This window comes from Eleginops maclovinus, chromosome 18, assembly GCF_036324505.1.
Source record: "Eleginops maclovinus isolate JMC-PN-2008 ecotype Puerto Natales chromosome 18, JC_Emac_rtc_rv5, whole genome shotgun sequence".
Taxonomy (NCBI): domain Eukaryota; kingdom Metazoa; phylum Chordata; class Actinopteri; order Perciformes; family Eleginopidae; genus Eleginops; species Eleginops maclovinus.
In genome coordinates, this window is record NC_086366.1 from 21079959 (window position 1) to 21106466 (window position 26508).

Genomic DNA, 26508 nt, shown 5'->3' on the forward strand with positions numbered 1-26508 from the left:
CCAAAGACTTGTATTCCGATTGATCTACAGCAGGGGCATCCAAACAATAGCCCGGGGGCCACATGCGGCCTGTGGTCCATTTTTAATCAGCCCTCAGCAAATTATAAGTAAGTACAACAGAATATGGCCCACACATGAAACTTGTGCTTTTCTTATTTTGTACTTCTTAAATGTATTTTTAAAAAATATATATAATGCAGTAGTATTCATGCGTTAATAATACCACTTTTCAAATAAATTCAGTCAATTAAAGTTGAAACCTTTTCTAACAAATCTAAGTGGATAACAAAAAGCCCCAAAACGTATTTGCATAACAAGCATATTTCCCCTTATTATAAGCAATCTGAGGCTTCTGTTGTAAGGGATGAGCTGCCAAAAACAAATGAAACCCCATGGAGAACATTTTCAAGTATCAAGAATAATTTACCTATGTTAAATTGATTGACCCTCAGTGAAAAAAGCTTGGACATGTGGATATATGTTGGGCAAGTTTCAGTAACAAGAGAACTTTAAAGATTTTGGCTCACATGAAGAATCACACTCAAAGTCCCATCGTGTTTATTAAATGTCTTCAATAGGAAATATTGTACTTACACTGTGTGCGTATCTTTGATAGGCATCTTGTTCAGACAGTGGATACATGTTACTTGATAGTGTTTCTTGTAGTTTCTGAGATAACCGTTTTTCTGTTTTCTATATTCAGTCTTTCTCGCATGAGACTACTTTTATTAAATTAAATCAAATACAATGAAAAATATAGATACAACACTGCACTCCTATGTGCCCAAATATAGTTAGATGCAGTGTCCCTCAATAATTCTTACAGATGTGTGAATGCGTTAACTTCCTCAGATTTTCATTATATAATTCATTCTTCAAGTCACGTTTTATTTACATCCATGTTTGCTGTCCTTCAGTATGGGAGTATTTGCTTTCTGTGTTGCCTGTGATCAGAACTTGCACGTTCATTAAAAAGCTTTGCTCTATTAAACTACTACTACTACTTCTATGCATGAACCTGTAAACTGTTGCATTTCCCCCAGTTTGATAATTTAATATAAAGGTCTTTTAGCATGAGCAAAATCAATGCAACATCAAAACAATCATTCACCTTAAAACAATCACACACACACACACACACACACACACACACACACACACACACACACACACACACACACACACACACACACACACACACACACACACACACACCAATCAGATGAGACTCTGAAACAACTGAAGGAGGTAGGAGGACGGTTCGCCTTTACTGGTTCATCAGCTCACTCTTCAAAGTCTTCTGCTCAGAATAGTCTGTTCTGCTCAATACACACACACACACACACACACACACACACACACACACACACACACACAAAGAAAAAAGTCAGATTGAAGAAAATGATCTTACTTATCACATGATTGATAACCTCAGTAAACATTTGACTGATGTGTGTGTGGTCTCATTTCTAGTTTAAAGTTTTTTACAATAGAGATTGATGTTGGTTTCTTAAATGATGCTCCCATTTAGAAAAAGATGGCGTATGCTTTAAAAGTCACCTTTTATGCAAAAGTCTTTTATACATAAATATGTGGCCCCTCTGTGTAAAGAGATTCCAAAAGTTTCAGAAAAAACAATGTCTCTCTTTTACTCCTGATACACCTTAACAAAAACCTGTCTGAAAATAAGCTGATCAGATTTTGGCCACTTTGTGATGTCACAATGTTTTTAGGGTTGTGCAACCATTAGCCACTATCCAACCGTGGTAACACCTGCCCACCGTATTACCTGAATCTCCTCCTAGAGCACCATTGTGTTTTTTCAAACCAATCATCTCACAGAGTGGCGTGGCCAGCAGTAGCTCATTAGCATTTAAAGCTACAGACACTGAATTAGCACTTTTGCAACAGAGCTGAAACAGAGGGGTATATGGCATGTGACAATACATGATCTGTTTTGGATATCCAGCCAAACACTTCAGGGACATGTTTTGTGTTTATCTGAGACATATAATATAGTGTTGAATAAGAGCATAATACGGGACTTTTAAGGCATGGCTATATGGCATTCTTGTGATTGACAGGTTGCTACCATGTCTAGTTTGGGACTTGTTTGTGCTTTAGTCTAAGAATATTAACCATTTTACAGTTCAGGAAAGGTCCAAGTGTCTCTCCTGCTTGCAAAAATCCTAACCAAAAAGGGTCCAAAGTGGCGACTATGTCATCTTCTGATACACCGTCGATCTGGACAGCGACATACATTAGAATTGATAGCTAAAATGCAAATCAATCAAATAACATCATATACAGTGTGTTTGAGTTGGATAACTGTTGGGACCAAATTTGATTAAAAAAAAGATATAAAACCCAATTATTGCTCCAGATAGATGTTATAATATTGTAGCAGAGGTCCACACACACACACACACACACACACACACACTCACACACACACACACAGACACACACACACACACACACACACACACACACACACACACACACACACACACACACACACACACACACACACAAGTGAAATATAAGTAAATGGTAACGGTTAAATCTAAAAAGGTTGTGTTATAAGATCATCTAACCTGTGCTGATCGTCTTCTTGCTGTGGAGAAAATAAATCATAATCAGTTTTTCAGGCATCAACGGTGGTGGAAAGAACTTTTTTGTCCTGAAGTACAAATAGCCTGTCCTGCATTCATGTTTCTTAAACAAAAGCACAACGGTATACAGATTTGTCCTTTTCAGGATAGTACATATCACATTGATGGATTAAGTTTATTGATGCAAATATGTTCATCAGTGTTGCAGCCGCTAAAGGTGAAGCTCATTTCAAGGACTTGAGCCTCCTCACACTCACCTACGTGCAGGTAACACAGCAGCACACACAGGGTGAGCAGCAGTGAGATGACAATGTAAAGCATCCAGCTTGGCTCTGAGGAGAAAACAAAAAACCAACATGACATTTACATATATTTATATATACAGTCTATCAGTCTACATGACGTTAGGGTCGGATACATATAGATGTATATATATGCATATATATACAGCCCCGAAAAAACTTAAGAGGCCACTTCAGAATTATCAGTTACTCTTGTTTTATAGGTACTTCTTTTGAGTGAAATGTTTATTTATTTATTTTTTAAGTTATTTTTTGGGGGCTTTTTGCCTTTAATCGGATCGGACAGTGGAGAATGACAGGAAAGTAGGAGAAAGAGTCAGGGTGGGATCCGGAAAGGACCACGGGTCGGGAATCGAACCCGGGTCGCCGGCGTACGGTGCAGGTGCCTCAGCCAGTTGCGGCACGGCCGGGGCCATGAAATGTTGTTTAATTTTTTTTATTGTATTCTATAAACTACTGTGAATTTTTCTCTGTTTTGGAATTCAACACACGCTGGAATGGCTGCCATACATGTAGAGATAAAGATTTAAGAAAAAATTGGTGTCATAAGGTGGATTTTTGTGAATATATACATTTATATATATAATGTTTTATATTAAAATAAATATCTTTATGTTCTATGGATTATATATATATATATTTAAATAAATCTATTATATATATTTTTAAATATCAATTAGAAAACTTTTTTTTTTTAATAAAAAGGGTAAACAAAAAATACATTTGAATATTGTGTGCACTTCCACTACCTACTGGGATCTCCTAAGCATAAATTCAACAACCGTAAAGGAAGTGCGCGATGCACTGGATTAATACCACAACAAAAAACTGTTTAAAACGGAATGTGGCACAATACTCGTTTTATATGGATTATCTTTTTCATGCTCAATGGAAGCCAATATCATCATTAAAAATAAACCTGGCTTATTAACCAAGACCTCCTCCACTCACCCTCCACAGTCAGGATGAAGTTCTTTTTGATGGGCACCCTCAGGGCCTTATGGGATACGCTGCACGTGAACTCCCTGCCCGAGTGCTTGAGTGCAGCCTCCAGGTAGAAGAAGGACGTCAGCGAGAACGTCTTGTCAGGGTTGTGTTTGTGGCTGGACAGCAGAACGTTCTGGAGCTTCACTGGGAGAGGAGCACCCACTCTCTGTGCCGACACCACCGGGTCCTGCATGTACCACACGATCTCCACATCAAGAGGGTAGTAACTCTCTGCCTCACATGTCACCTTCTGCTCCTCGCCCTCCTGCAGCAACAGAGTGGATCCAACGTTGAGGGAGACCCTGGGAGCCTCTGAGGAATAGAGACAATAAACTCAGACTCTCTCAGCAAAATGTTCCATTATGAGTTTGACTCCTGCTGCCAATGTTGCGTGCAAAAACAGCTATGTTTGTAAGAGGCAAAGTAACCCCTATGGACTATTGCTCAAACAGAACAATTATTTCCATCACCTTGGCTTGTGGAAAACCGGCTGGGAATTACATTTCATAACAAATTATAAATAAATTCATGAATCAAACAATGAAAAGGATATTTGAGACATAAGAGGCGGTCTCATACTGTATGTAAATGAACAAAAGCCAAGAAGTGATTATTAATTAATTAATAATTTAAACACAATGATACAAGTAAAGCCCTTTTGAAAAAACCTGCAGTTAAAGTTAGATGACAAGATGAATATAGAACAATCATGTCTGTACATTTAACATAAACTGGTTTGAATAAAACAGTTAGCTTAGCACAAACACTTAAACTATAGAGAAACATCTAGCCTGGCTATCAGAGGATTATTAAAGCAAAGCAGGCAGCGCAGGTACTTCATTGTCACTTAGTTTTGTCCATATTTATACATTCTACATGTTCCTTCTTTAGTCATTGTGTCATTTTTTGTTTGGTTCTGCTGTTAACTTTTACAGTGCTCTTTCTCTCAGTCCAACTGATCTTTTTTAATATCAAATAAACAAAACTATTACAACATTCTCAAAATATCTACTGTTCTTTTCAATACGTATAAATTGAGCCACACTGCATTGGTGCAGGCTACACAATCAGGTTGGATTTCAAGGGCACTAGGTGGCAGCTACTCACCATTGGAATCAATTTACACTATCAGTCAGTTACAAATGACTAGTTTATCTGAAACAGATACTCTTTAACTATAAATGATTCTTCACATTTATCTTTTTCTTCATGCAGAAAAGCCATAATAGACAGACCTTTATTTTATAACTCACATTATATAAAGCCCAGAAATGTCAGTCTGGTTTGATCCTCTCTTTGACTCTTCCTTACCTTCGACCTGCAGAACAATATCCACACTGATGAACAGTGGAATAACGGACACTGAACAGATGTACGTCCCTTCATTGCTCATCTTGGTGAAGGGAAGGTTATAGGAAGCGTCCCCGCCTGCCAGGCCCCTCAGCTCGACCCCGGTCCCCTGTCTCTGTCCTGTGCGGCTGTTGTGACTGAAGAGGCTGGTTCTCTCTCCACGCTGCTGCAGTATCCACTCCACACTGACGTTTGGTCCATGGTGGTCGACAGCAAACTGGCAATGAAGCTTTTGTTGGGAGCCCAGGCCTGCTCTCACTGATGGAGTTAGTGTCTTAATGACCATGGCAGCTATGGAGACAAGACACAGGCACACAGAGACACACAGAATTCTTAAACATGAAAACTGGCCAGCAATATATTTAAATATGGAACTGACATTAACTTAGAAATAAAAAGCGTTATTTCTTGCATAGCTTCAAGGTGACAAGATAATCCAAAAACATAGAAAATGTTTGATGATTGGAGTAAATGGTGCCAACGTTTAACAGCAGCAAAACTTTATCAAACCATCCATTTACAAACCATCAAAAACTCATGCAGTAAGTCCCATGTATCAGTCGTATGCTCAATACTTCCCAAACAAACGAACAAACAAACAAACACATATTCACTGAAACCTTGCTATTGAAAAAAGAACAGATTTTGGAGTTTACTTCAAGACTCTTTCAGAGTAATTTCAGAGATTGTGTTAATTGCTGCTCCAATTCACTTCAACTCACAGGAGTTTTCTCTGATAGTGGAATCTATTTTACTGAGAAGACATGCTATTAGAGCAACATTTTCCTCAAGTATTTAAGATAACAACAATTAATGACAGAGGACATATTTTGCTCATTTTCAGGTTCATACAGTTTGTGTATGTCCATGCTTTAATGTTCAAAAACGTCTATATTTTGATATATTCTGCTCTGATTGGTTAGCTGGCTGTCTCTATTGTGATTGGTCAATCACATAGAGAAGTCCGGACCCTTAGCATACCATGTACAATGTGTGGGACTGCTAGCCATTAGACGCCAGAGTGTTACATAGCGATGCCACTATGTAACAGAAGTAAACAAAGGAGTCCTATGGAGGCGTTTCAGGAAGGGGGGAGAGTGTGGGAGAGAAACTCTCTCTGGAAGGAACACAGGGATTTTAGCCTTTGCAGACTATTTACATGCACACATACCTATATATATATATATATATATATATAAATATACAGTATATATACAAAAATGATTCAACAGAGAGACATTGTGTTGCGTGTTACTTGTTGTGACGAGCATCTCTCTGTCCCCGATGGGAGGCCAGTGGTTGTAGTCCTGCTGTTCCGGGGCTGTTGTGTCCGATGGATGTCTGAGGAAGCCTGTGACTGTGAACAGGCCGTCGATGTGTTTCAGGATGCAGGTGAACCAGTTGTTGTACTCCCGGGCCCCCATTACTGGCCAGCGAACATGGATGCCTGCTGTGCTGTACCTACGCAGCTCACACTCCAACTGCTCTGCCTCCACTCCCTCCAAGTACCGCCACAGGTCCAACTTAGAGGCTACATCACAATATATGACATTAGAGACAATACATTTTAGTCTGTAACTCAATAGGCTGCAGGTCTTACCGGAAATCAGGAAAGTGATTGCTTGTGGATTAACAGCAGCGTCTCCTTTTTGACCAAACTGCAGCATGGCCTCTCTGTGGATGAGCTGAGTCTCTGTGTGACCAAGTTCATTCTTAAACACGTGTTCATCAGTGAACTGACAGGGCAGCCATGACACCTGATGGACACACTGCACACCTGAGAGACAGAAGTGTAGTTCACAAACATAGTACAGTATATTGTAGTGATATACTCAGGCTTGTGGAGTAAGGAATTTCATGATCAGGATTTATGAATCAGGAAGCAAAAAAGGTCACTGTGTTCCTTATAGTTACATAAAATAAGACGTAATCAGATTACTGTTGCATTGGGGGATTACTTGCAGGATTAGAATGTTACAATTCACTTAAAATGACGAACATATATTGTTTTTTTTATACTGTATGAGAATTACAACAGAAGTCTCAATAGAGCCTAACTGTATGTATTAAACTAAAACAAAGTATTTTCTTTTTTTAAAATGTATATCTTTTAAACTGTAGTATGTGCTAATGTGTTTCATTGTTGTTGTATAGCCTGAATTGTCGAGTGAAAGCTTTAAAGAATCGCTGTGCAGAGGACACATTTTTAAGCAAAGTATCTTGATTTCTTCCTTATTTTATTGTAGTACACTATAGTACAATATAATACACTATAATGTAGAGTAGTATAGTGTAGCACAGTATAGTATTGTATAGTATAGTATTGTATCGTATCGTATCGTATCGTATCGTGTAGTATAGTATAGTATAACACATTTAAGTAGGTACAGTATTGTACAGTGAAGTGCAGTATAATACTGTATATTTTTATCCAAAGTGACCTACAATTTGTGCCAGTAACCATGACAATGCAAACTCAGAACAGAAACAAAGTAAATTCACTTAAACAATTTGAGATACTTCAACTCTTTTTCTGGGGTCTAAAAGTCAGATTTCTCGAACTCAAGCATGCTGAGTGATTTGTCTAAATTTTACAGAAATTGCTCACCACACCTCCAAGTATGCAAATTGCCCTCAACTGAAACAACTGGTTTAACCAGGGTTTGTGATTCTTTGCAGTCCAAAAAATCCAAACTAAAGTTCAAAATGTAAAGTTTAACCTTAGCAGAAATGACAACACTTCACAACAACACAGTTCACCAGAATAACGCTTTTGAAGCTATATACCTGTGTTTTAGGAAGTCAAAAAGTCAGATTTCTCCAGAACTCAAAGTATACTCTACTGGTAGTAAAGTACAGTATAGTACGGTATAGTAGAGTAGAAGGGTGAGTAGCACCGTTTAGTTTGCTGGTAGTAATATATATATATATATATACTATTGTGCAATATAGTAAAATACATTAGTAGGCTTCAGTACAGTATTTCGTAATAGTAGTACATTCATTTCATTAATGTTTTATGGACTAAGTAACCAGCCAAAACATGTAACAAAGCTAAAAAGAAAAACTTACCTGCACAAAGATACAAAAAATGAAGTATCTTTAAGATTAAATACATGATTATTTATTGGTAGAAATATCTACTTGCTGCTCGAGTACAACAACGGCTTCTGTACAGTTGAAATTATGCTTTCACTTTCCTTTCAAGGGGAATATAACTTGCTTTGCCCGCCTCTCACATCACGTGTTAGGCAGATCGAATGTAACTGAACAGACGTTCAATCTGACATGTTTAAGTAAGTGCGTTTATGTAAATAAAATAAATCGCACACGTCCTTATTTCAGCTAATTCTGCAATGAGTTAACATTATTTATCAGGTTCCGTTTGTACGCCGAGCCACACCTGCAGTACCAGCCTTCTCCTGTGGCGTCGCTGTGAAGATGTCTGAACACTGCAGGGTCTCTCTTGATGTTATGACGCTGATGGGACCAACGGAAGCGCTTGATACAAAACGGTTGACATGCTTCTAAAATCGTGTGAAAAACGGATGCTGTTAGCAGCTTTTAACTGTTTGATTTGCTATGTCCCGGTGTAATGTGCAAAACTGGTGTTTTTTGTGAATGATATGCTGTACTCTGACCGCCTGCTGTGGTACAGCTCATGAAGGAGAATTGAAAATTGAAGTAAATTAGCACAATAGCTAACCTGCTAACTAACTTCAGCAGCTATGGCATTGATGGACAGAGGTAATGTAAACCTTTTGTACAATATAAACATACAAAATGCATATTTTATATTGCAAATGTGACACTGCAGTTAATTCAAAGTCTTTAAAGCGTTACCATTATCATCATTTGAAACGGACTGTGCCGAATATAAATTGAAATGATATTTTTTTTATAAAATTGTCTTTAGTTTGGCAATTGATAATGCGACATATACAACGCCTATTTGTAAAAAGTAAAACAAAAAAAGGTTACTATTGTTCTCTACCGTGTTCCGGGGTTAAGGATTGATTGAATGACAAGAAAACCTAACATTTAATAAACATCTTCCAAAGCTTTCCAAAATAACAAATATTTGATTAGGTAGGCTACTTAATCCAGATTTTGGATAGCAGTTATCTTTAACACCTTTAACTTGCAAAAATGCATTATTTGAATAATGGATTAGTCAAGTTCACGGATAATTAAGCAAGGGATAATGTTATTGACCCTATCCCTTACCTCTAAAATTTCGAAATTGACCAATCAGAATCAAGTGTTCAACTAAGCCGTGTAATAATTGGCAGGTATTTGTGATGGACACAATTGCCAAACATTTTCTGGTGTAAGCTTTTCAAGTATGATAAAAAACAGTAGCTGCTTTCATTTGATTTTTAACTGAATATCTTTGGTATATTTGGGTTATTAAGATAAAAGGCTAACAAATAATGAAATCCATACAGATAGCTTAGATGTGAAAGATTGTTTTTTGAAATTAGTATTGATGTTTGCTCTTTGTGCTTTCAGATTCAGCAGTTCTTCAGGGTGCTTTCCTTCTGGCTGATAAACTGTCTCTCCCCTCGTCCCTGTCTTCCCTTCAGAAGGCTGACTGGAGCAAAGTGGGGCATCTGGTTCTGGAAGCAGTCAGAGAGATCTGCGGACAGGATGAACTCGGTGTTCACCTCCCTGCAGCGGCTGTGAGCTGTTTAAAGAAATTAGTTTGTGCTGTTTGGCTGAAAGTGTTATGCAGGGAGACTGAAGCGGACATAGAGCTGTCTTGGAAGGAGAACCCTTTCTTCACCCTCCAGAATAGCCTCCCCGAAGTCAACTATGTTGTCCTGCTGGAAGTAGTGAGGTCGTTGGCAGCTGCTCCGTTATTTGCCCGTTTTCTCTCGCATCTTCCTCAGTCTCAGATCTCTACTGAGCTTGAAAGGTTAGCGCAACACGTGATGAGCAGCCCCACCAGAAACGATGATATTCAGCTTTTCCTCGAGGTGTGGTGGGAGCTGTGGAAAGGCCAAGATGAGCAGAAAGAGGAAGGAGAGGATAGCATAGAGAAGATGTTTGCTGGACAGTTTGCTTTGCTCTCGTCTAAATCTTGCAGTGTTTCCCCTCAGGCTGCCAAGAGGCTCAAGCTAGACATGTCAGATCTACCAGTATCCCCGTCAACCGCCGATGTCGTAAACATCCTCTTTCATGCACTTAAAGACATAAAAGATAACATTTCTACAACAGATCTCTGCCTCCAGGCTCTTTCCATTGCTCTAGATACTCTTTACACGGCCTTCCTAATACACAGAGCAGTCGTACTTCCCACAATAGAGAAGATGCATGTTCTGTCAAAAGTGGTCAGCATCAGAGAACAGAATGGCGATAAATTGACTCCTGAACTCATAAAGGAGGCTCTGAGAGACCTACATGCTTCCCACACACCATCTCAGTTTGAACCCAGCAGGATGAAGCTTGGTGAAGCCTTGAAGATTATAACAGAACTTGCTCAGTTCTGGCAAGGCAATGGGCTCCTGGGCACCGCTAATGCTAGTGGCTCTGCATTTAAACTAAAACAAAGTGTCCATAGAGTCCTGACAGCTCTACAGGAAGCAGAAGCACCTGAAACTACGACTGAAATAGGCATTCAGGAGTCTGAGGAAAATGTTCTCAGAGGTTTGCTGGAGTCATTGTCTTTCCCCGCCGCAGAGAGCACCCCTGAGCTGAACGCCCGGGTCACCGCGGTCATCATCAAACACCGTCTGGACGACTACCAGAACTTTGCAGAGTTATTTGCCAGTGAGAAGAGTTGGGCCCTTGATGAGCTCTGGTTCGAATGCCTGGAGAAGAACCAGGCAGCCTTCCAGCGGCAGGAGACGCTGATCAATCTGACATCCATCCTCATGAGTAAACTCGACAGCGAGAGCTCCAACGTGAGCCAGTGCAGGAAGCTGATGAAGGTGGTCGCAGACATTTACTCGGCACTTTCCCTAGAAGACAAGAACAAAGCATTGATTGCAATGCTGAGGCTGTCCAGCAGGGGCTTCTTTGGCTGCTCGGTCCCCTCCGCGGTGACCATCGGGTTCGAGCAGGAGCTTAACATGGCCTTCAACTGCATCATCCAAGGGAGGGGCGGAGCGTCAGCCGCGGCGTCGCAGGCCAATCTTAACACAGCGGTATCTTTGGTAGCTAGAGTCGCGTTTCAGAACCCTGAAGCGGCTTTGAAGTCTTGTTGTCATTCTGCTGTGTTCAACAAAGGAGCTTTCTCTCTGATGGCCAAGATCCTGCAGCAGCTGCCAGGACTCAGAGGACCAAGGGGAAGAGAAGATGAAGCTCAAAGCGATGAAGACACACGCAAAAAGGCAGAAGAAGATGAAGACACTCCGAGTGGTAGCGCTCTTCTCTGCAGGTGTCTACAGGAGATGATGAAAACCAAATCGTTGTCAGCCAATGAGAGAGAGCAGCTGCTCAAGTTTCTCGGTCTACTGATGATGCCTGTCATGGCCGCTGAGGGAGAAAAAGAAAGGGCGGAAAGCTTTTTGACACCTCAGGAGGTCGTGAACGTCTTCGTCCTGCCTAACCTCTCCACTACAGGTGAGAGTTTGTCTTATTTATAATTATTTTAAACAAATGTGTCTTTCCAGGCTTAAATGTTAGTGTAAGAATCTTTTATTACACTATACTTTTTTCGAACAAGCAAATTCAACAAATTACCTCCCAGCCCCGTCCCCTTTCTTAAACCTCAACACTGACAAAAAAAAAAACCAACAACATAAAATGCAAAGGCGAACTATTGATCATTGTGCAGGATAATGCTGATGATTTATTCCTATGATACATCAATAAGAAAAATATGAGATGTTAGACTTGCACCAGGTCAGTCTGATTCATTCTTTTTGTGGCAGGCTTTTTGTCAATATCCGTAGTACGATTTTTAGTTTGTCATTTTCTGTTCCTCCAAATTGTGGATCCTTTTTATATAGAATTTGCAAGACAGTTTTAGGCATTGTATGAGGAAGTGCTGCTCTGTTTCCACAGCAGGTCCTCTACACTGTTGACATACTCGCTCATCGTCCAGCGGATGCACTTTCTTATGCCTGCCTGTTTCTATTGCCAGGCTATGAGCAATCAGTATGTACTTTGGCAATGTGTTTCTTTGTTTAACATCAGTCACTGTGGCCAGATAACGTTCACTCTCCGTTATAAAGTATCATTAGGTGAAAATGCTCCACCCTGTTCTCCAGTTATTTGCTAACTCAGAGGGGAGCTCTGAAACTGAAAGAAATTAAGAAAGTACACCTTTAACACATGTAGTTATTTGACCCATTGCTAATGTTATCTTGTCTTTCCTCCAGGTCACCGCTGCTTCGACATCGAGCTGAGTCTGCAGCTCCTGCACACGGCTCTGTCTGTGGACGCTCCCATCTCTCCTCACTGGGTGTTGGGCTGCTCTCCCTTTCCCCTCCTCTATGTCCTCGCCCAGCTGCTAAACCAGACTCTCAGGTTTGTAAGATGCATGCACTCATTTCAAAGAGAGTGCCAAAAGGTTCAATGCTGGGACCACTGTTGTTCAGCATATATTAATGATAATGGTCATATACATTCATGGGAAAGATGCTGAACAAGTTGCAACTAAGCTCTCAGTTATCCTAAACAAAGTTACTCTATGGCAGGGGTGGCCAACCCGCGGCTCTCGAGCCGCCTGCGGCTCTTTGCCCAGTCTCATGCGGCTCCTCAGTACATATGGAATTTTAATTGTGTGGTTTTTTTTGCGCATATGTATCCAGGTTCAAAAAGGGTTAACGACACACAAGTTCCAGGCCAATCGTTACACAGAGTTTTCGACACAGAAGTGCTATAGCCAATCAGAATGCAGATCCTGCAGTACAGGAGGCGGGTTCTATTGCACTCGCGATGTGACAGGGAAGGGAGAGATCTGCTTCTGAACGGCGAAAAATAAAACTCAGATAAAACCGTAATAACTCAATACAAAGTTGTCAAATCAAAACGGTAATACTTTGCAGTTGTAGATGTGTTGTGAGAGGGCCTGTTCACGGAAAGCTGGCCACAGACATCGAAGGACTCCTGAGTTGCTGAATCGCGATAACGAAATAAATAAGAGAGAAAGTGCATCTCTGTCAGCAGAGCTTCTGCCAGTCTTAGGGTTAGGTAAAAGTTGAGATAGTTATCATGAGAGGATAATTAACTTAAATACACTTCATTTATTTTTAAATAACTGTCATGAAGCAGTATTTGAACCAACCTTAGTCATGGGTTTGTTTTAAATACCAACATTTAAATATTGTAAGCCAGATTTGTAAAGGAGTGTTCAACGCAATGAATGCCAACTTAGTTCAAAAAACCAGCATGCATAGGAATACAGAAATAGTTTTCACATGATTAAGTGAGAGTGTGTGTGAGGCAGTGCACACACTCTTAATGGCTGAAAATAACTGGCCTCTGGTCTTAATACTGATTTCTGTCAATATCATGGTGTGTGACATTTACAAGAAGTCTGGCTGAGCAGAGGTATGTGTGTCTGTCTGTGTGACAGAGTGTGTCTCTATTGGAGTGTGTGTGTCTTTGTGTCAATTATTGTACATGTTTAGATTTTCATTTTCTATGTGTGAGAGATAGAGAGGGGCACAGAGGAATAGAGTGAGGGAGCACACCAGTGGCGTAGCTATATGTATTTTAGGTGAACTTCAGCCCACCTAAAAAAAATAAATCCCACCCAAATGAACATTTTGAAATTGAAAAGAAAAATGTATATATATTATTTTTTATGTCTCACATTAGTGTTGAGAGTTGTGTATGTGTGTATGATGTGGCTCTTTGCAGTAACACAGTCAAATAATTGTCTCTTTGTCTCTGACTGGTTGGCCACCCCTGCTCTACGGCTAAGTGACTTGTGTTTGACTTCAAATGCAAAAGAAACGATGATGGTATATTTTACTTAAAAAAAGAAAAAAACAAATTGTGTATCCACAGCTTTGTGGTAATAGATCAAATGATAAACATGTTTAAGTTGATCTCAGATACCAATTACACTTTTGAAAGCTATATCAAAAACACCTGTCAAAAACTGAATATAGCATTTTAAATTTCAACATAAAGAAGTCATTAGAAGAATCAAAAAGATGTCGTTTGAGATTTTGGTCGAAATGAATTGTAACGTTATAGTTGTACTGATGAATGTGCTGGTATTATATTTGTTATAGATCTGTACTTAGATCTGTTTTATAATTATAAGCGACATAGACACTAAGAAATGTTTCAGTTAATGATTCTTATATTATTTCCCAGGGACTTGGAAATGAGCATTTAGCTAAATCCTGGATATAGAATCTTTTAATCTGAATGTTATTCATGGTTCTTTTTTTAATAAGACATAATTACTTCAATCTAAATCTACATATTATTTGATTTTGATATATCTCCATCCCCTGCTAGGTGCTGGGAGCAGTCACCAGAGGGCACTGTGCACCGCTGGTCCATGGACACCAAGGAGCTGCTGGAGGCATTGCTGACCGGGCTGGGGAAGCTGGTGGGGGCAGAGGTGGCAGCATCCCCCAGCAGCTGGTCCAGAGCTCTGTTTTGGCTCTACCACAAGATGGAGAGACTGGACTGGACCATTCGCTTCCACCTCAAGCCCGTCTGGGGCGAGCACTTTAAAAACGAAGTTCCCGCCTCTCTGCTGACTGTGTGTGATCTACCGGAGCAGGTGAGATGATCTGTCTCTATGTGCCTGCCGCTTCACCCAATGACAGCTTGTCTCTATCTCTTGGTTGCTCTACGTTAAGTCTTCTGGGACTCTAAAGGGATCTGGTTGGTTGTATATGACATGCTGTGGATATTTCTGTATCCTATGGAGTTCTACTGAAACAAGTTGAATAATCAAAATTAACTCGGCCTCTTTTTATGATCCAGTAATTATGTTGGTGTTTTGTAGGGAAACAACGGCAAACATATCACAACGTAGTGCTTTTTGTTGTCTTACAAGATTGTGAATGAATTTTTTCAAACAGATTTCAGTCCAGACAGAATTTCCATATTTTTGTATTATTAAAGCTGTAAATGCAACAGTTTTTCTTATAAAAAAACTGAGATATATTAATGATTAGCTAAAAATAATACAGCAGCAGTAACCCGAGTGGAAACCAGGAACACGGCATGGTTCCCCTCAATCTGGTGGAAAACTGTAAAAACTGCAATCTTAAAGCAAGAGCTTTGGAGTGAAAGAAGATAAAATAGAAAGGCCGTTGGATCAAAAACTGTGGCTTAAATTGTATCCTTCACGGTCAACATATTTAGCTTGTGTTTGTTTAAGGGTTATTCTAGGAGCCGAACGCCTAAAATCCAAAGCAAATACAGGCAATATATGGACATAAGGATTCTAGATAAATTGTTGGTGTATGCTTACATGCTCTTTGCTTTTAATACATTAATTAAAGCAAACAGAGTTTTTGTTTAACAAGTCGGATGTCCTGCTGCTGCATCAAAAATATATTAAAAATGAAGAAAAATGAAAGTAGCCAGAAAAAGAAAATGGAGGCAGTATGTCTACTATAATATATTAATATATGTGTATTGTAACATTGTCAACCTGCTAGTGATCTCCATTTTGGAATAAATGTAATATCATGAGTTTTTCTAGGAAAATATATAGGATGAGGCCGCTAACGTCAATTACGGCGAAAAAATTGTATGACAGCGAAACGGGAAATAATAGTTTCTTCATGTCTTAAAGCTGCTGAGTCATATATTTAAAAATGTACAGGGAAAATCGGCATTTTGGTGTGAGGGCGCAGCGCCGCTGTTACCCTTTTTAAACAAAACCCTGTTATACAATAATGTTTGGTGTAACTGTAAGGGAATACAATTACATTTGTTTGGAATCCTCATTAGGTTATCCTGATACTCCCCAAGCCTTTGAGACACAAGGGTTCACACCAATGAGGTTGTGCTTGACTCAAGATCTCCAGTCACATTTTTATTGCAGAAAAGCAATAAAATGACCTTTCTACGATAAACTGAGGGAACTTTGTTCCCGTAGACTCAACAGACCTGCTGGCAGTTCAATAATTAACAACAGTGACCGTGGTCGCAACTGAATCTTTACTGCGAAAGAGGATTACATCATCTGTCAGTTCTGCCACGCTTTATTCCTGCTGATAACATCTGCTCCCCCCCCGCCCCTGTAGGAGTGGTCCGGGGTGGAGCTGCCTCAGTACGGACAGGGCACCGGGCTGCTGGCCTGGATGGAGTGCTGCTGTGCGTCAGACTCCCTGCGGACCACCATGCTGTCCCGCCTGTCTCTGGACCAGCGGCGGGCCGACCACGTGGGCATGTTCAGCAAAGGCTTGCTGGTGGCCGTGACCCAGACGCTGCCCTGGTGCTCCATCAGCCAGTGGGGCCGACTGCTGGGAGTCCTGAGGGAGCTCATCACCTCGGCCCGCCTCCACGTCCCTTTCTCGTTAGAGTATGTGGAGTACCTGCCCCTCCTGGACCTGAGGAGGTTCTCCTGCGAGCTGCGCCTGTCCGTCCTCCTGCTCCGGGTCCTCCAGCTGCTCTGCGGGTCCAGCTGCTCGGACTGGCTGTCCACTGACGGCTGGGGACACGTTGGCAGGTTATACGCCCACGCAGTGAGGGAGGTGATGAACTCAGTTAGAGCCAAGCTGCATCTCCCAGCATCTGCTCCTACGACCGTCTCCACGTCTCCTAAAATGTCCAAAAAGCTTCGACAAGATTCCCCGCTGAAGTCCAAAGAGTCCAACATGGAGGAGGAGGGGGACACAGCTCCCTGCCAAGAGGTCCTGTTTGTTCTCAGCCAGCTCTTCTGCCATGTGCAGCACATCCAGGTAAGAGTTATCAACACCCTGCCATGGAGAAGTCTGGATTCTGATTGGCTGGGAGGTTGAGCTAAAGATCACCACCACAGATTTCTTTTAAAAAAAAAGGTTGAAAACCACAAAAATAGAAATCTTCTGACATCATCAGAGATCACCACTCTCCCTCCACTAACCGGGGATTACAGCAGGCAGTGTGATGTTTACCCTGGAAATACACACACACACACACACACACACACACACACACACACACACACACACACACACACACACACACACACACACACACACTCACACACTTATTGTAGTAAAAGTCCTCAATGTTCCTCAGCTCAAACAAATGATCGGCCTAAACAATACGATGATCTGTCATTCTGCTGACTGTTGAACAATATGATTGAAGTTTATTTATATAACACAATCAGCAATCAATAACAGAATAGAGACATAATTGTACAAAGGAAAAATAGATAAATAAAAAATAAAAGCAACAATAAAGTTACAGCATAAATAAAGTAAAACCAAGATAACTTGCATAGCTGGGGCCGAAACGCCAGAGAGGAAATGGGTTTTCAGCAGTGTTTTAAAGTGATCAATAACTGTGCTGCTCTAACCTGAACAGACAGGCTGTTCCACAGCTTTGGGGCCACTACTAAGAAAGCCCTTTCTCCCAGAGTCTTAAGCCTGGAGCTGGGTACTGCCAGGAGTGGCTGGTTTGTATTATGTATTATTAAGTATTATGTGGCTTTCAGAGCTCAGATAAATAAGGAGGCGTTTCTCTCCGGTTAGCAGGCGTGCAGCTGCATTTTGTACTAACTGTAGATGGCGAATTGATGACTGGTCCAGACCAACAAATAGGAGTGACGGTAGTCCAAACATGAGGCATGTATAACTGTCTGAAAGATCTACCTACCAATATGTTTCTTGGTAGGTAGTCCTTTACCTTAGCAAGCAGTTGCAGCTGAAAGAAACTGACTTTAGAGCTGATCTGCTTTCCAAACCTTGAGTCGCTGTGAGTGCAGAATGTGTGTGAGTCTCTGTTTAAGATAACATTCTGAAACACTAATATCGCTTACCTGTAGTGCTGCTGTCTTGACTTTATGAGGGACAGTCTGATGAGCTAACAAGCTTTGTTATATACTAAAAAAGATCTGAATATTATGGTATTTATTTGATGTTTTTATACATGTAAGAGCATTTTACTATTGTAGTTTGTTGATGTGGACCCAATTTAGATACAGTGCTAGAGCTGCCCCCTGACTTATTAGTCAACTAATCGTTAGTCTGCGAAGAAAATATTTGCTGACAAATTTTTCATTAAAATATTAATCGAGACTCCCATCTGCGCGCTGAATGTGCAATGACACGTCAGCCTCAGACTTCATTCAGAGCTGTGCCTGGTCATTAAGTTCATTTTGTCAGGCAGGAAATCCAAAGTGTGCGATCCTTCTGAGCGAGTAAACAAACGGAACGGTACCGTGTGTTCGCTGCATGCGCTATACGTGTATAATTGAATTTCTATTACAACGGTTAATTATTAGTTTTATTTTATATTTCATGTGAAGCACAACTACCATGCTGTTATTAATAACATTCTTTATCAGCCTTTGAAACTGAAACACTTTGGGGGGAAAATAAATTAAAATATATTGTGATTTTCTTTTCATAAATCATAATATATCATAAACGTGAGGCGATTAGTCGACTAATCCCCTGAATTGACGACTATTAGTCGAATAGAAAAATCTTAGTAGTAGCCCTACTGAGTATACTTTGAAGATTAGAAGCACAGTACTGCATTATTCAAGATCAGAATATCATCTTTTATATGCTCAAAATGAAGTAACAGGTGTGATATTATTAACCTCTGAAATGAAGTACAATTATGTCAAAATGTACTCGAGTACAATACCTGAGTACATTTACTTAGTTCTTTTCCACCAGTCATCATGCTACGTGAAATATTTCTCTGAACATCAGGATATCGTTGGAAAGCTAAGATTGTCCTCTCTTCAACGGTGTAGTAACAGTCACTCAAAATGTGACTGATTTTGATGGAGATTGATTAGTAGTACTCCTGTCATGTTTCTAAATATGTCTGAAAGTCTCATTGGTCATCCTCTTCCAGGTGATGATGCCAGGAGGCAAGTGCGAGCCGCTGTTCCTCTGCAGCCTGGAGATCCTCAGCCACTACGAGGCCATCATGGCGGCGTTCCCTCTCAGCAGCAGCTCTCTGGAGAGCGACAACACCCGGCACTTCTTTTCCACCATCACGGACAACCTGCAGAGCCAGGAGATGAAGGCGGTGCTGCAGCAGAAGATCGCTCAGCTGGTGTCCTCGACAGCCTGACACACCGAGCTCTTGTGAATTAATGATGTCATACAGTGCACTTATTAGGGTGATGGGAAGGAGTGTGGGAGAATAAAATGCATTTCACAGCAAGTGTTTTTGCTGCGCGTCTCTTAAATTGAACTGTAAAGGGTTCTTGAACACGATGTTGAGGCTCAGATATTTACATTTATTATGTTAGTATTGTTGGATCAATTGTCTTACCTGCTGCTCCCTGCGTCTGAACATGCAGACATTAGTGCTCTCTTTTTTGTTGTGATCAAATTTTTATTGAAGTGAACACACATGTACAACTAGAAGCACACCATTTCCTTTTAAAAAAAAAAAAACTAAAAGTAGATAAGCAAAACAAAAATTGTATAACAGATTACTTACAAAATATACATAATGCAGAATACATCACTACTCAACCACAGAATGAGCTAAACATAATTCAAAAATTAATCAAGTAAAGAGTATTTGTTTTATTGGTACAAAAGTATTCTCTGCAAACAGTAAAGCTAATATAACACAAAATGTACTGAAGTTTTCTCCAGTAAATACAGCAGACGAACAAATCATTTCCAGTTATAAGGTTACATTGTGCAGTAGTGCAATAGAGGCAGTCAAGGAAATACATTTAGTAAAGTTTGATATTTTGAGAAAGTGATAATATTCCAGAATAGTCTCTCAAAAAGTGACATTTTCAGAAAAATAAAAAGGTGGGAAGTCGTAGAATTTAATGAAAAAATGGTAACTAAGGATTACTTACTACTTAAGGTATGAAGTATATTTAGAATTCTTCCATTGGAATCAGATCAAATATCATCTTAAATATATTAGGCAAAAAAAAAAATCTTGAAATAATAAGTTCTCAATAGTACCACATTCTCAGATATTAGATTTTTTAGATTTAATCCTCCTAGATGGCTTCGTCCTATCTTTCCTCTTGGTGCTAAACCATTCAGACCCCTCAGTCCGTCTTCCGCCCGTCCCCACCTGCCTTCCCCCTGCTCTGCCGCAGGTACAGCCTCTTAGCTTTCCTCAGCAGCAGGATGAACCAGTGGATCTGAGGAGCCAGGATGGCCAGATTACCCACGTTGCAGTGCAGAGGTAGATGGAAGGCCACCCTGTGCAGGGGAATCCCAAACTGCCGGCCGTACATCCAGTACATGAAGGGGAAGAGCAAGATCCGACACGTGAAGAAGCTCCAGAGGACGATGATGCCGTTGATCCGGTGCAGCCTGGTGTCATCGAGGCCCAGCTGAAGAACAGGGCAAGAATTAAATACCTCTGGTAGAGCTGAATAGCTTTTATACAACACTCTTTACAATGTGCATCTAATCCACGCACAGATGGTGCGAGATATCATGCAGGGTGCTTATCAGAGCCTTTGAGGGAATGCTGGGTTCCTAACACATGCCAATTATATATATTATATAACAAATGAATCACTGATATGAAATGTGCCTGCAAAAATTACAAGTCAAAATCTACGTGAAATACTTCATTCATGTAGACCAGGGGTGCCCAACCAGTCGATCGCGGTCTACCAGTCGAGCGCGGGCTGAGTTCCAGTCGATCGCGAGCAAATGTGTGTAGGCTATCCTCCTACTGTTGTGTAAAATAGGCCTACATTAAAACTTCCAACTTAAAACATCTTAAATAGGCACAATGAACTGCTGATCACGTGAAGCAGTGTGTAGATTTGTACAGCTATACTAAGGTAGATCAGGCATAATCAAAGACGCGCTTCTTTCTATCTGTGCGCGCATGGTATGGTTGCTAGGTTCTAACTAAGGACTCGGAAGGGCGCGAGAAGCTTGACTAGAGCGAGTGGATACTACCATGGCGGCAGAAGCTAAAACATCTAAAACTTCTCATTTTCATTCAGAGTGGGAGGAGGATTATTGTTTTGTGTATTCCAATGCCAAGTCCATCTGTCTTATCTGCAATGCAAATGTGGCTTTACCAAAGAAAGGGAATTTGGAGCGGCATTTGAAGACGGTCCACAAGAGCTACGATACAAAGTTCCCAGCTAAATCACCACTGCGCGCCCGAAAAGTCAAGGAATTGAAAAGTCAGCTAGCAACACAACAGTCCATTTTCACCAGGCCCAATACCAAGAGTAAGGCTGCAACCATAGCTTCTTATCGTGTCTGTCGTGTTCTTGCAAAAGGAAAGACATCTTTCAAGGATGGTGAGATTGTGAAAGAAGCGTTGATGGAAGCCGCAGATGCGCTTTTTGCCGATTTTAAAAATCGAAAGGAGATTGTGTCTGCTATTCAGGATGCCACTTTGGACGTGCAGCTATCAAGAAATTCTGTTACACGGCGATGCGAGGGAATGGCGGAGGATGTTGAACAGCAATTGAGGAATGATATTGACACATGTGAGTGTTTTTCTCTGCAATTCGATGAATCCACTGATGCTGTGGATGTGGCTCTGCTATGTGTGTTCATTAGAATGGTTTTCGACAATACGAGTGTAAAAGAAAAGCTGCTGATCATGTTGCCTTTGAAAGGGCACACAAGAGGCACAGATATTTTTCAGGTTTTTATGGAATTCGTTAGTAAGAGCAAGTTGCCCCTCTTCAATTAAAGAATTTCGGAAACGTTCAAACCATGCTGAGTATGCACAGCTAGAAGACAGTCAGTGGCTCTTGGATTCAGCCTTTCTTACTGATCCGACTGACAAGCTCAATAACTTGAATCTAGAGCTGCAGGGTAAGAACAAACACATCATCAACATGATCAGCTCCGTGAACACCTTTAAAAGCAAGTTGCAGCTGCTATCAAGCAGGTTGCAACAGTGTGATCTGCGGAACTTTCCACACATAGACACAGAACTTAAGCGTCAGGGCAAAGACTGTGCAGAGCTTGAGAGTGCACGTTATGATGATCAAGTGCAAAGCATCTTGTCAGAATTTGACAGGCGCTTTACTGACTTTGCATCCATTGAGCCTGTTGTCAGTTTTCCATTTTGGGAAAATAAAGCTGTGGATTGTATAACGTCCAAAGTGGCATCACTCTTCAACCTGGATAGCGGTGCTATTGAGAATGAGATCCTCGCACTAAATAATGACATTGAGCTCAAATCAAGAGCTACACCTGACACAAATGTCCAATTCTGGAATCTAATGCAGAAAGAAGTACCCCAACCTCAGACAAGCAGCAAAGAATTTGACTGCACTTTTTGGATCAACATATTTGTGTGAGTCTGCCTTTTCACATATGAAAATCATTAAGTCAAAATACAGATCCACCATGACTGATGACCACCTTGCGGCCTGCTTACAGCTGGCACTGAGCTCCTACTGTCCGGACTATGAGAGACTAGCTTCCTCCTCTCAGTGCCAGAAGTCCCACTAAGGTAGAGAACCACTTTTCCAACTTAAATTAGGCATTGTATTAATTGGGTTGTATGTTGTTGTGTTGTTATGGGCCAGTCCTAGGCCTTCTTGTGCTTATTCTTTGCACGACGTACATTTACTTCAATAAATGTATTATTATTAAAACTTGATCTTTGTGTCAGAACATTGTGTTATTATATAGGTCCACAATTAATTGTGGCTACGCTATGGCTTTCGATATGGCTTGGTAGATCTCAACACACTATCAACTTTAAAAGTAGATCTTGGTTCAAAAAAGGTTGGGCACCCCTGATGTAGACAGTGGGCCAGAAAAAGCCGGAATGAATATATTTTTTATAAAGTATCTATCTAACAAGTTCCGTCAATGTAATGGAGAAAAAAAGAGATCCTGAAAGTCATTTTAATTAGTGAAATAGTGAGAATTACTTTTTAAAAATATTTCACTAAATATTTCTTTCTATATATTTATTTTAAAAGTCATTACTTTAAGATACTTGGTCCTTAACGTTTTTTTTATTGAATTTGACTTTTTATATTTCAATTGACTACTTTTATGAGTAGTTCAAGTTTTCTCTTTTTATTTTACCAGCGTAATTCTTTAGACCTTCAAATATAGAGTGGTGCAGGATTGAGTTCAAAGACCTTTAAAAGACTTAATATTTAACCACGTCCAGTTCCCTCGTTTCGAAGTTACGGGGTTTTTTTTATCTGCTATTAGTAAGACGCCTGAAATAAGTTCTGTAGTTAACACAAGAGATTTTAAAGTTCTTGACATAAAATATGTCAATTAACATCCATAAAAAGGCGGTTGCTAACAAGACTTAAATAAACTACTAAGCGCCATCACACCGACACGAGTCCGCCTTCAGCTTAAGGTGGTGATGGACGGTCATGCGACCGTGGTGTAGTTTGTTTAGCATTACTGTACGTTAATCTTTTATTTCTGGCAACTGCAAGGTCGCTTCAGAAATGTGGAGATTATCCTGCTGAACAAAACATGTTAAGTCTCATAAATGTCTCATAAACGAAGGAACCCTTGCGATACTAACTTTTGGGTGGGCCTACAATAATACGTCACCCCTGCACCACCCTAATTCCTGGGCCATTAGCTGCAGTGACAGCTTTATGATTGTAAATTTGACTCCTGATTGATATCCTTATCCTGAAAGGCTAAAATGTTTTGATGTCTGAACAGTTTACCTGGATGAGAATCTTTCCAATAGAGACAAAAGGTGTGCTGAACTCTGTGGTGAACAAGCAGCCGATGAAGAAATCACCCAGTCCCCTCCTGAAGAACTGCAGATGAGACACAGGAGGCAGTCAGCAGACTCAGTGAATCAGTGTTCATACCAAACTGGTCAAACACTACGTCAGTGATTCCTCCTCCAAACTTACCAGAGTGATGGGCATAAAAATGAGTAGCAGTGCCAGGTGATGGAGGACCAACATCCAGTCCTTAGTGAGGAAAGCCTTCACCATCTGAAGAGAGTGGCCTCTCGATGAACTGGGATGACCTCTGACCCTCTGAGTGTGGTAGTGGCTCAGATACATGGCAAAGATGTCAAAGGTCATATAGGGAGCTCCGAACGAAACAAACCAATTGACTAGCCAGTGACTGCATGGAGAAAGAGAGCATTTGCACTTAAATAACAGTGTTATGCAAACCTTAAATCTAATGTAAAAAAACACAAACTAACTTGATTTCGTTTGGCCACAAGAGCCACCCAAACTGATTGAATGATTTTAATTGCACTAGTGTTAGTAAACCGATTTTAAATAGTCCTAATGATGATACAAACTAATATTTATATAAATTCAATCATAACTCCTACCTGTCAGTCATGACGTCATTGCAGGATGCCACCACTGTGACTCCAGCTGCAGTGGCCAAAGACGCATGGATGGCGGACACCAGCCTGAAGAAACATTTAAAATAATACATTGTACTTTAAAAGTCTTGTGCAGGAAAAGATAAACTTGAAAGACGCAACAAACTAATGGCTTGTTGACAATTACACGAAACTCCATTAAAATATATACGAGTTTAATTGATCTCTTTCTTTTCGGCACCAATGCCTACATTAGAAAACATTAAGTCAGTACTTATCCCTGTCAGAGGTTGAATGTGATATTTTCGGCCAACATATTACACACATATGACCAAATAATTAAGACAATTGTAACTTTTTATACGGCGTATTATAACATGTGGACATGTATTACGGAAAAACTATGATTAAAAATATTATTTTGCGTGACAAATTGGTTTTGGCGGTTGAAAAGTGCAAAAGAGAAATTGGTAAAGTCACAGCACAAAATCAAAGCTCTGTATGACAGGCGTGCAGAGCCTAAGCGGTTTCAGGCTGGTGACCAGGTTTTGTTTTTGCAACCTATTGTGACTTCTCCCTTTGAGGCAAAATTCTCCGGTCCGTACACTGTAGTACGGCAGGCTTCAGACTTGAATTACATCATTGCCACTCCAAACTCTAGGAAAGCCTAGAGTTTGCCTAGACTTTATTTTGCCACTACCTGACCACACACCGGGTCAGGTAGTGGCAAAATAAAGGGAGTCCACACATGAAATAAACAAAAACTAATTTATTAGTAACTCATGTTGTTTACTGGTTAAAGTAAACATAAATGATTATACTTAAACAAAAGAAATTATACTTAAGACCACATGGCGAGTGGAAGACTGAGCCCAAAGCTCAGCCTAGAAGCAGCAAAGAGACAACTGAACACATGGCTACCCAGCCCTTAAAACTCTGGATCCCTATACCCCCACAGGTGTGGCCAATTGGCCTGACGCCCTGTCCCAATCTCCACCCAGGGAAGTCCCACAACCAATGGGCAGAGAGAGGGGCAGGGCGTCACAAAACTCCATTAAAATATATACGAGTTTAATTGATCTCTTTCTTTTCGGCACCAATGCCTACATTAGAAAACATTAAGTCAGTACTTATCCCTGTCAGAGGTTGAATGTGATATTTTCGGCCAACATATTACACACATATGACCAAATAATTAAGACAATTGTAACTTTTTATACGGCGTATTATAACATGTGGACATGTATTACGGAAAAACTATGATTTAAAAATAAGATAATTTATTATATGCGTGACAAATTAACCGGCTCTATGTATTAACTAATATAAAATAGTTAATAAATCCCCAAAAGGCATTTACATTGATAGATAAGCAAGACCCCATTAAATTGGTGCATGTCTTAATGGAGTTCGGTGTGTGTGTGTGTGTGCGTGTGCGTGTGCGTGTGTGTGTGCTGACCTCTCACTGACGCAAAGTACGTCGGCTTCACTCCAGTGAGTGAACTTGTGTCTCAGTGCTTTCCTGAAGCTGAAGAAAAGTCCTGGAAACGCCACAGCTCCGCAAACCAAGGCGGTCAACATTATCTCAGCCGAGATCTTCCTCTTCCTGTAGCCGCCGATGTTGACGTTACACCGCCATGATAATTCTGAATATATCAAATACAGGCTCAATGGCTCCAGTGACAATAGCCTGTGGGACCGAGCTTAATGTTGCTAACATTGGTCGGTAATACCGTGAGCCTGTCCCGGCTCTTAAACGGCTGTTCTCGTTTCAACTCTTTTCACTGTGCACTTCCCCTCTGTAAAGGACACGTTTCATTTGGAGGCCTGCGATTGGTTGAGAGAGAGGCATTTTAAACCAATAGCAAGGAATGACCAAAGCAAACTGCATGAAGATC

The 26508-nt window shown here is 40.5% G+C and overlaps 3 protein-coding genes across 4 annotated transcripts; 1 reads left to right on the forward strand and 2 right to left on the reverse strand.

Annotated features, from left to right (window-relative positions):
• Positions 1-541: 541 nt before the first annotated feature.
• On the reverse strand, positions 542-8481 carry LOC134880529 (tapasin-related protein-like). Of its 2 annotated transcripts, XM_063907490.1 has the most exons (9): positions 8327-8481; positions 6855-7031; positions 6510-6785; positions 5216-5545; positions 3869-4216; positions 2873-2947; positions 2598-2617; positions 1203-1319; positions 542-1122 (listed from the first exon to the last, which is right to left on the reverse strand). In XM_063907490.1, exons 1-8 carry the CDS (start codon positions 8370-8372, stop codon positions 1305-1307), a joined length of 1287 nt encoding a protein of 428 aa, XP_063763560.1. In that variant the 5' UTR covers positions 8373-8481; the 3' UTR covers positions 542-1122; positions 1203-1304. The 2 variants fall into 2 exon arrangements, with proteins under 2 accessions (XP_063763560.1, XP_063763561.1); XM_063907491.1 differs by lacking the exon at positions 2598-2617.
• Positions 8482-8514: 33 nt separating this feature from the next.
• gemin4 (gem (nuclear organelle) associated protein 4) lies at positions 8515-19973 on the forward strand. Its single transcript, XM_063907482.1, has 6 exons — positions 8515-9001; positions 9767-11821; positions 12583-12730; positions 14681-14951; positions 16432-17088; positions 19208-19973. The coding sequence occupies exons 1-6, from the start codon at positions 8983-8985 to the stop codon at positions 19427-19429; spliced, it is 3372 nt and encodes a 1123-aa protein (XP_063763552.1). The 5' UTR covers positions 8515-8982; the 3' UTR covers positions 19430-19973.
• On the reverse strand, positions 19862-26414 carry LOC134880530 (TLC domain-containing protein 3A-like). Its single transcript, XM_063907492.1, has 5 exons — positions 26070-26414; positions 24614-24697; positions 24177-24396; positions 23982-24077; positions 19862-20672 (listed from the first exon to the last, which is right to left on the reverse strand). The coding sequence occupies exons 1-5, from the start codon at positions 26189-26191 to the stop codon at positions 20382-20384; spliced, it is 813 nt and encodes a 270-aa protein (XP_063763562.1). The 5' UTR covers positions 26192-26414; the 3' UTR covers positions 19862-20381.
• Between the last annotated feature and the right edge of the window lie 94 nt (positions 26415-26508).

Excerpts from the sequence above, each read along its gene's own strand:
- LOC134880529 (XM_063907490.1), bottom strand. The coding sequence starts at position 8,372 with ATGTATTTAATCTTAAAGATACTTCATTTTTTGTATCTTTGTGCAG. Across the intron at positions 5,546-6,509 it reads AGAGATGCTCGTCACAACAA|CTGCCATGGTCATTAAGACA; the intron begins GTAACACGCAAC and ends TTGTCTCCATAG. Across the intron at positions 2,618-2,872 it reads GCTGTGTTACCTGCACGTAG|CAAGAAGACGATCAGCACAG; the intron begins GTGAGTGTGAGG and ends TTTTCTCCACAG.
- LOC134880530 (XM_063907492.1), bottom strand. The coding sequence starts at position 26,191 with ATGTTGACCGCCTTGGTTTGCGGAGCTGTGGCGTTTCCAGGACTTTTC. Across the intron at positions 24,397-24,613 it reads AATGACGTCATGACTGACAG|TCACTGGCTAGTCAATTGGT; the intron begins GTAGGAGTTATG and ends TTCTCCATGCAG. Across the intron at positions 24,078-24,176 it reads TTTTTATGCCCATCACTCTG|TTCTTCAGGAGGGGACTGGG; the intron begins GTAAGTTTGGAG and ends TCTCATCTGCAG.
- gemin4 (XM_063907482.1), top strand. Across the intron at positions 14,952-16,431 it reads TGTGTGATCTACCGGAGCAG|GAGTGGTCCGGGGTGGAGCT; the intron begins GTGAGATGATCT and ends CCGCCCCTGTAG. Across the intron at positions 17,089-19,207 it reads GCCATGTGCAGCACATCCAG|GTGATGATGCCAGGAGGCAA; the intron begins GTAAGAGTTATC and ends ATCCTCTTCCAG.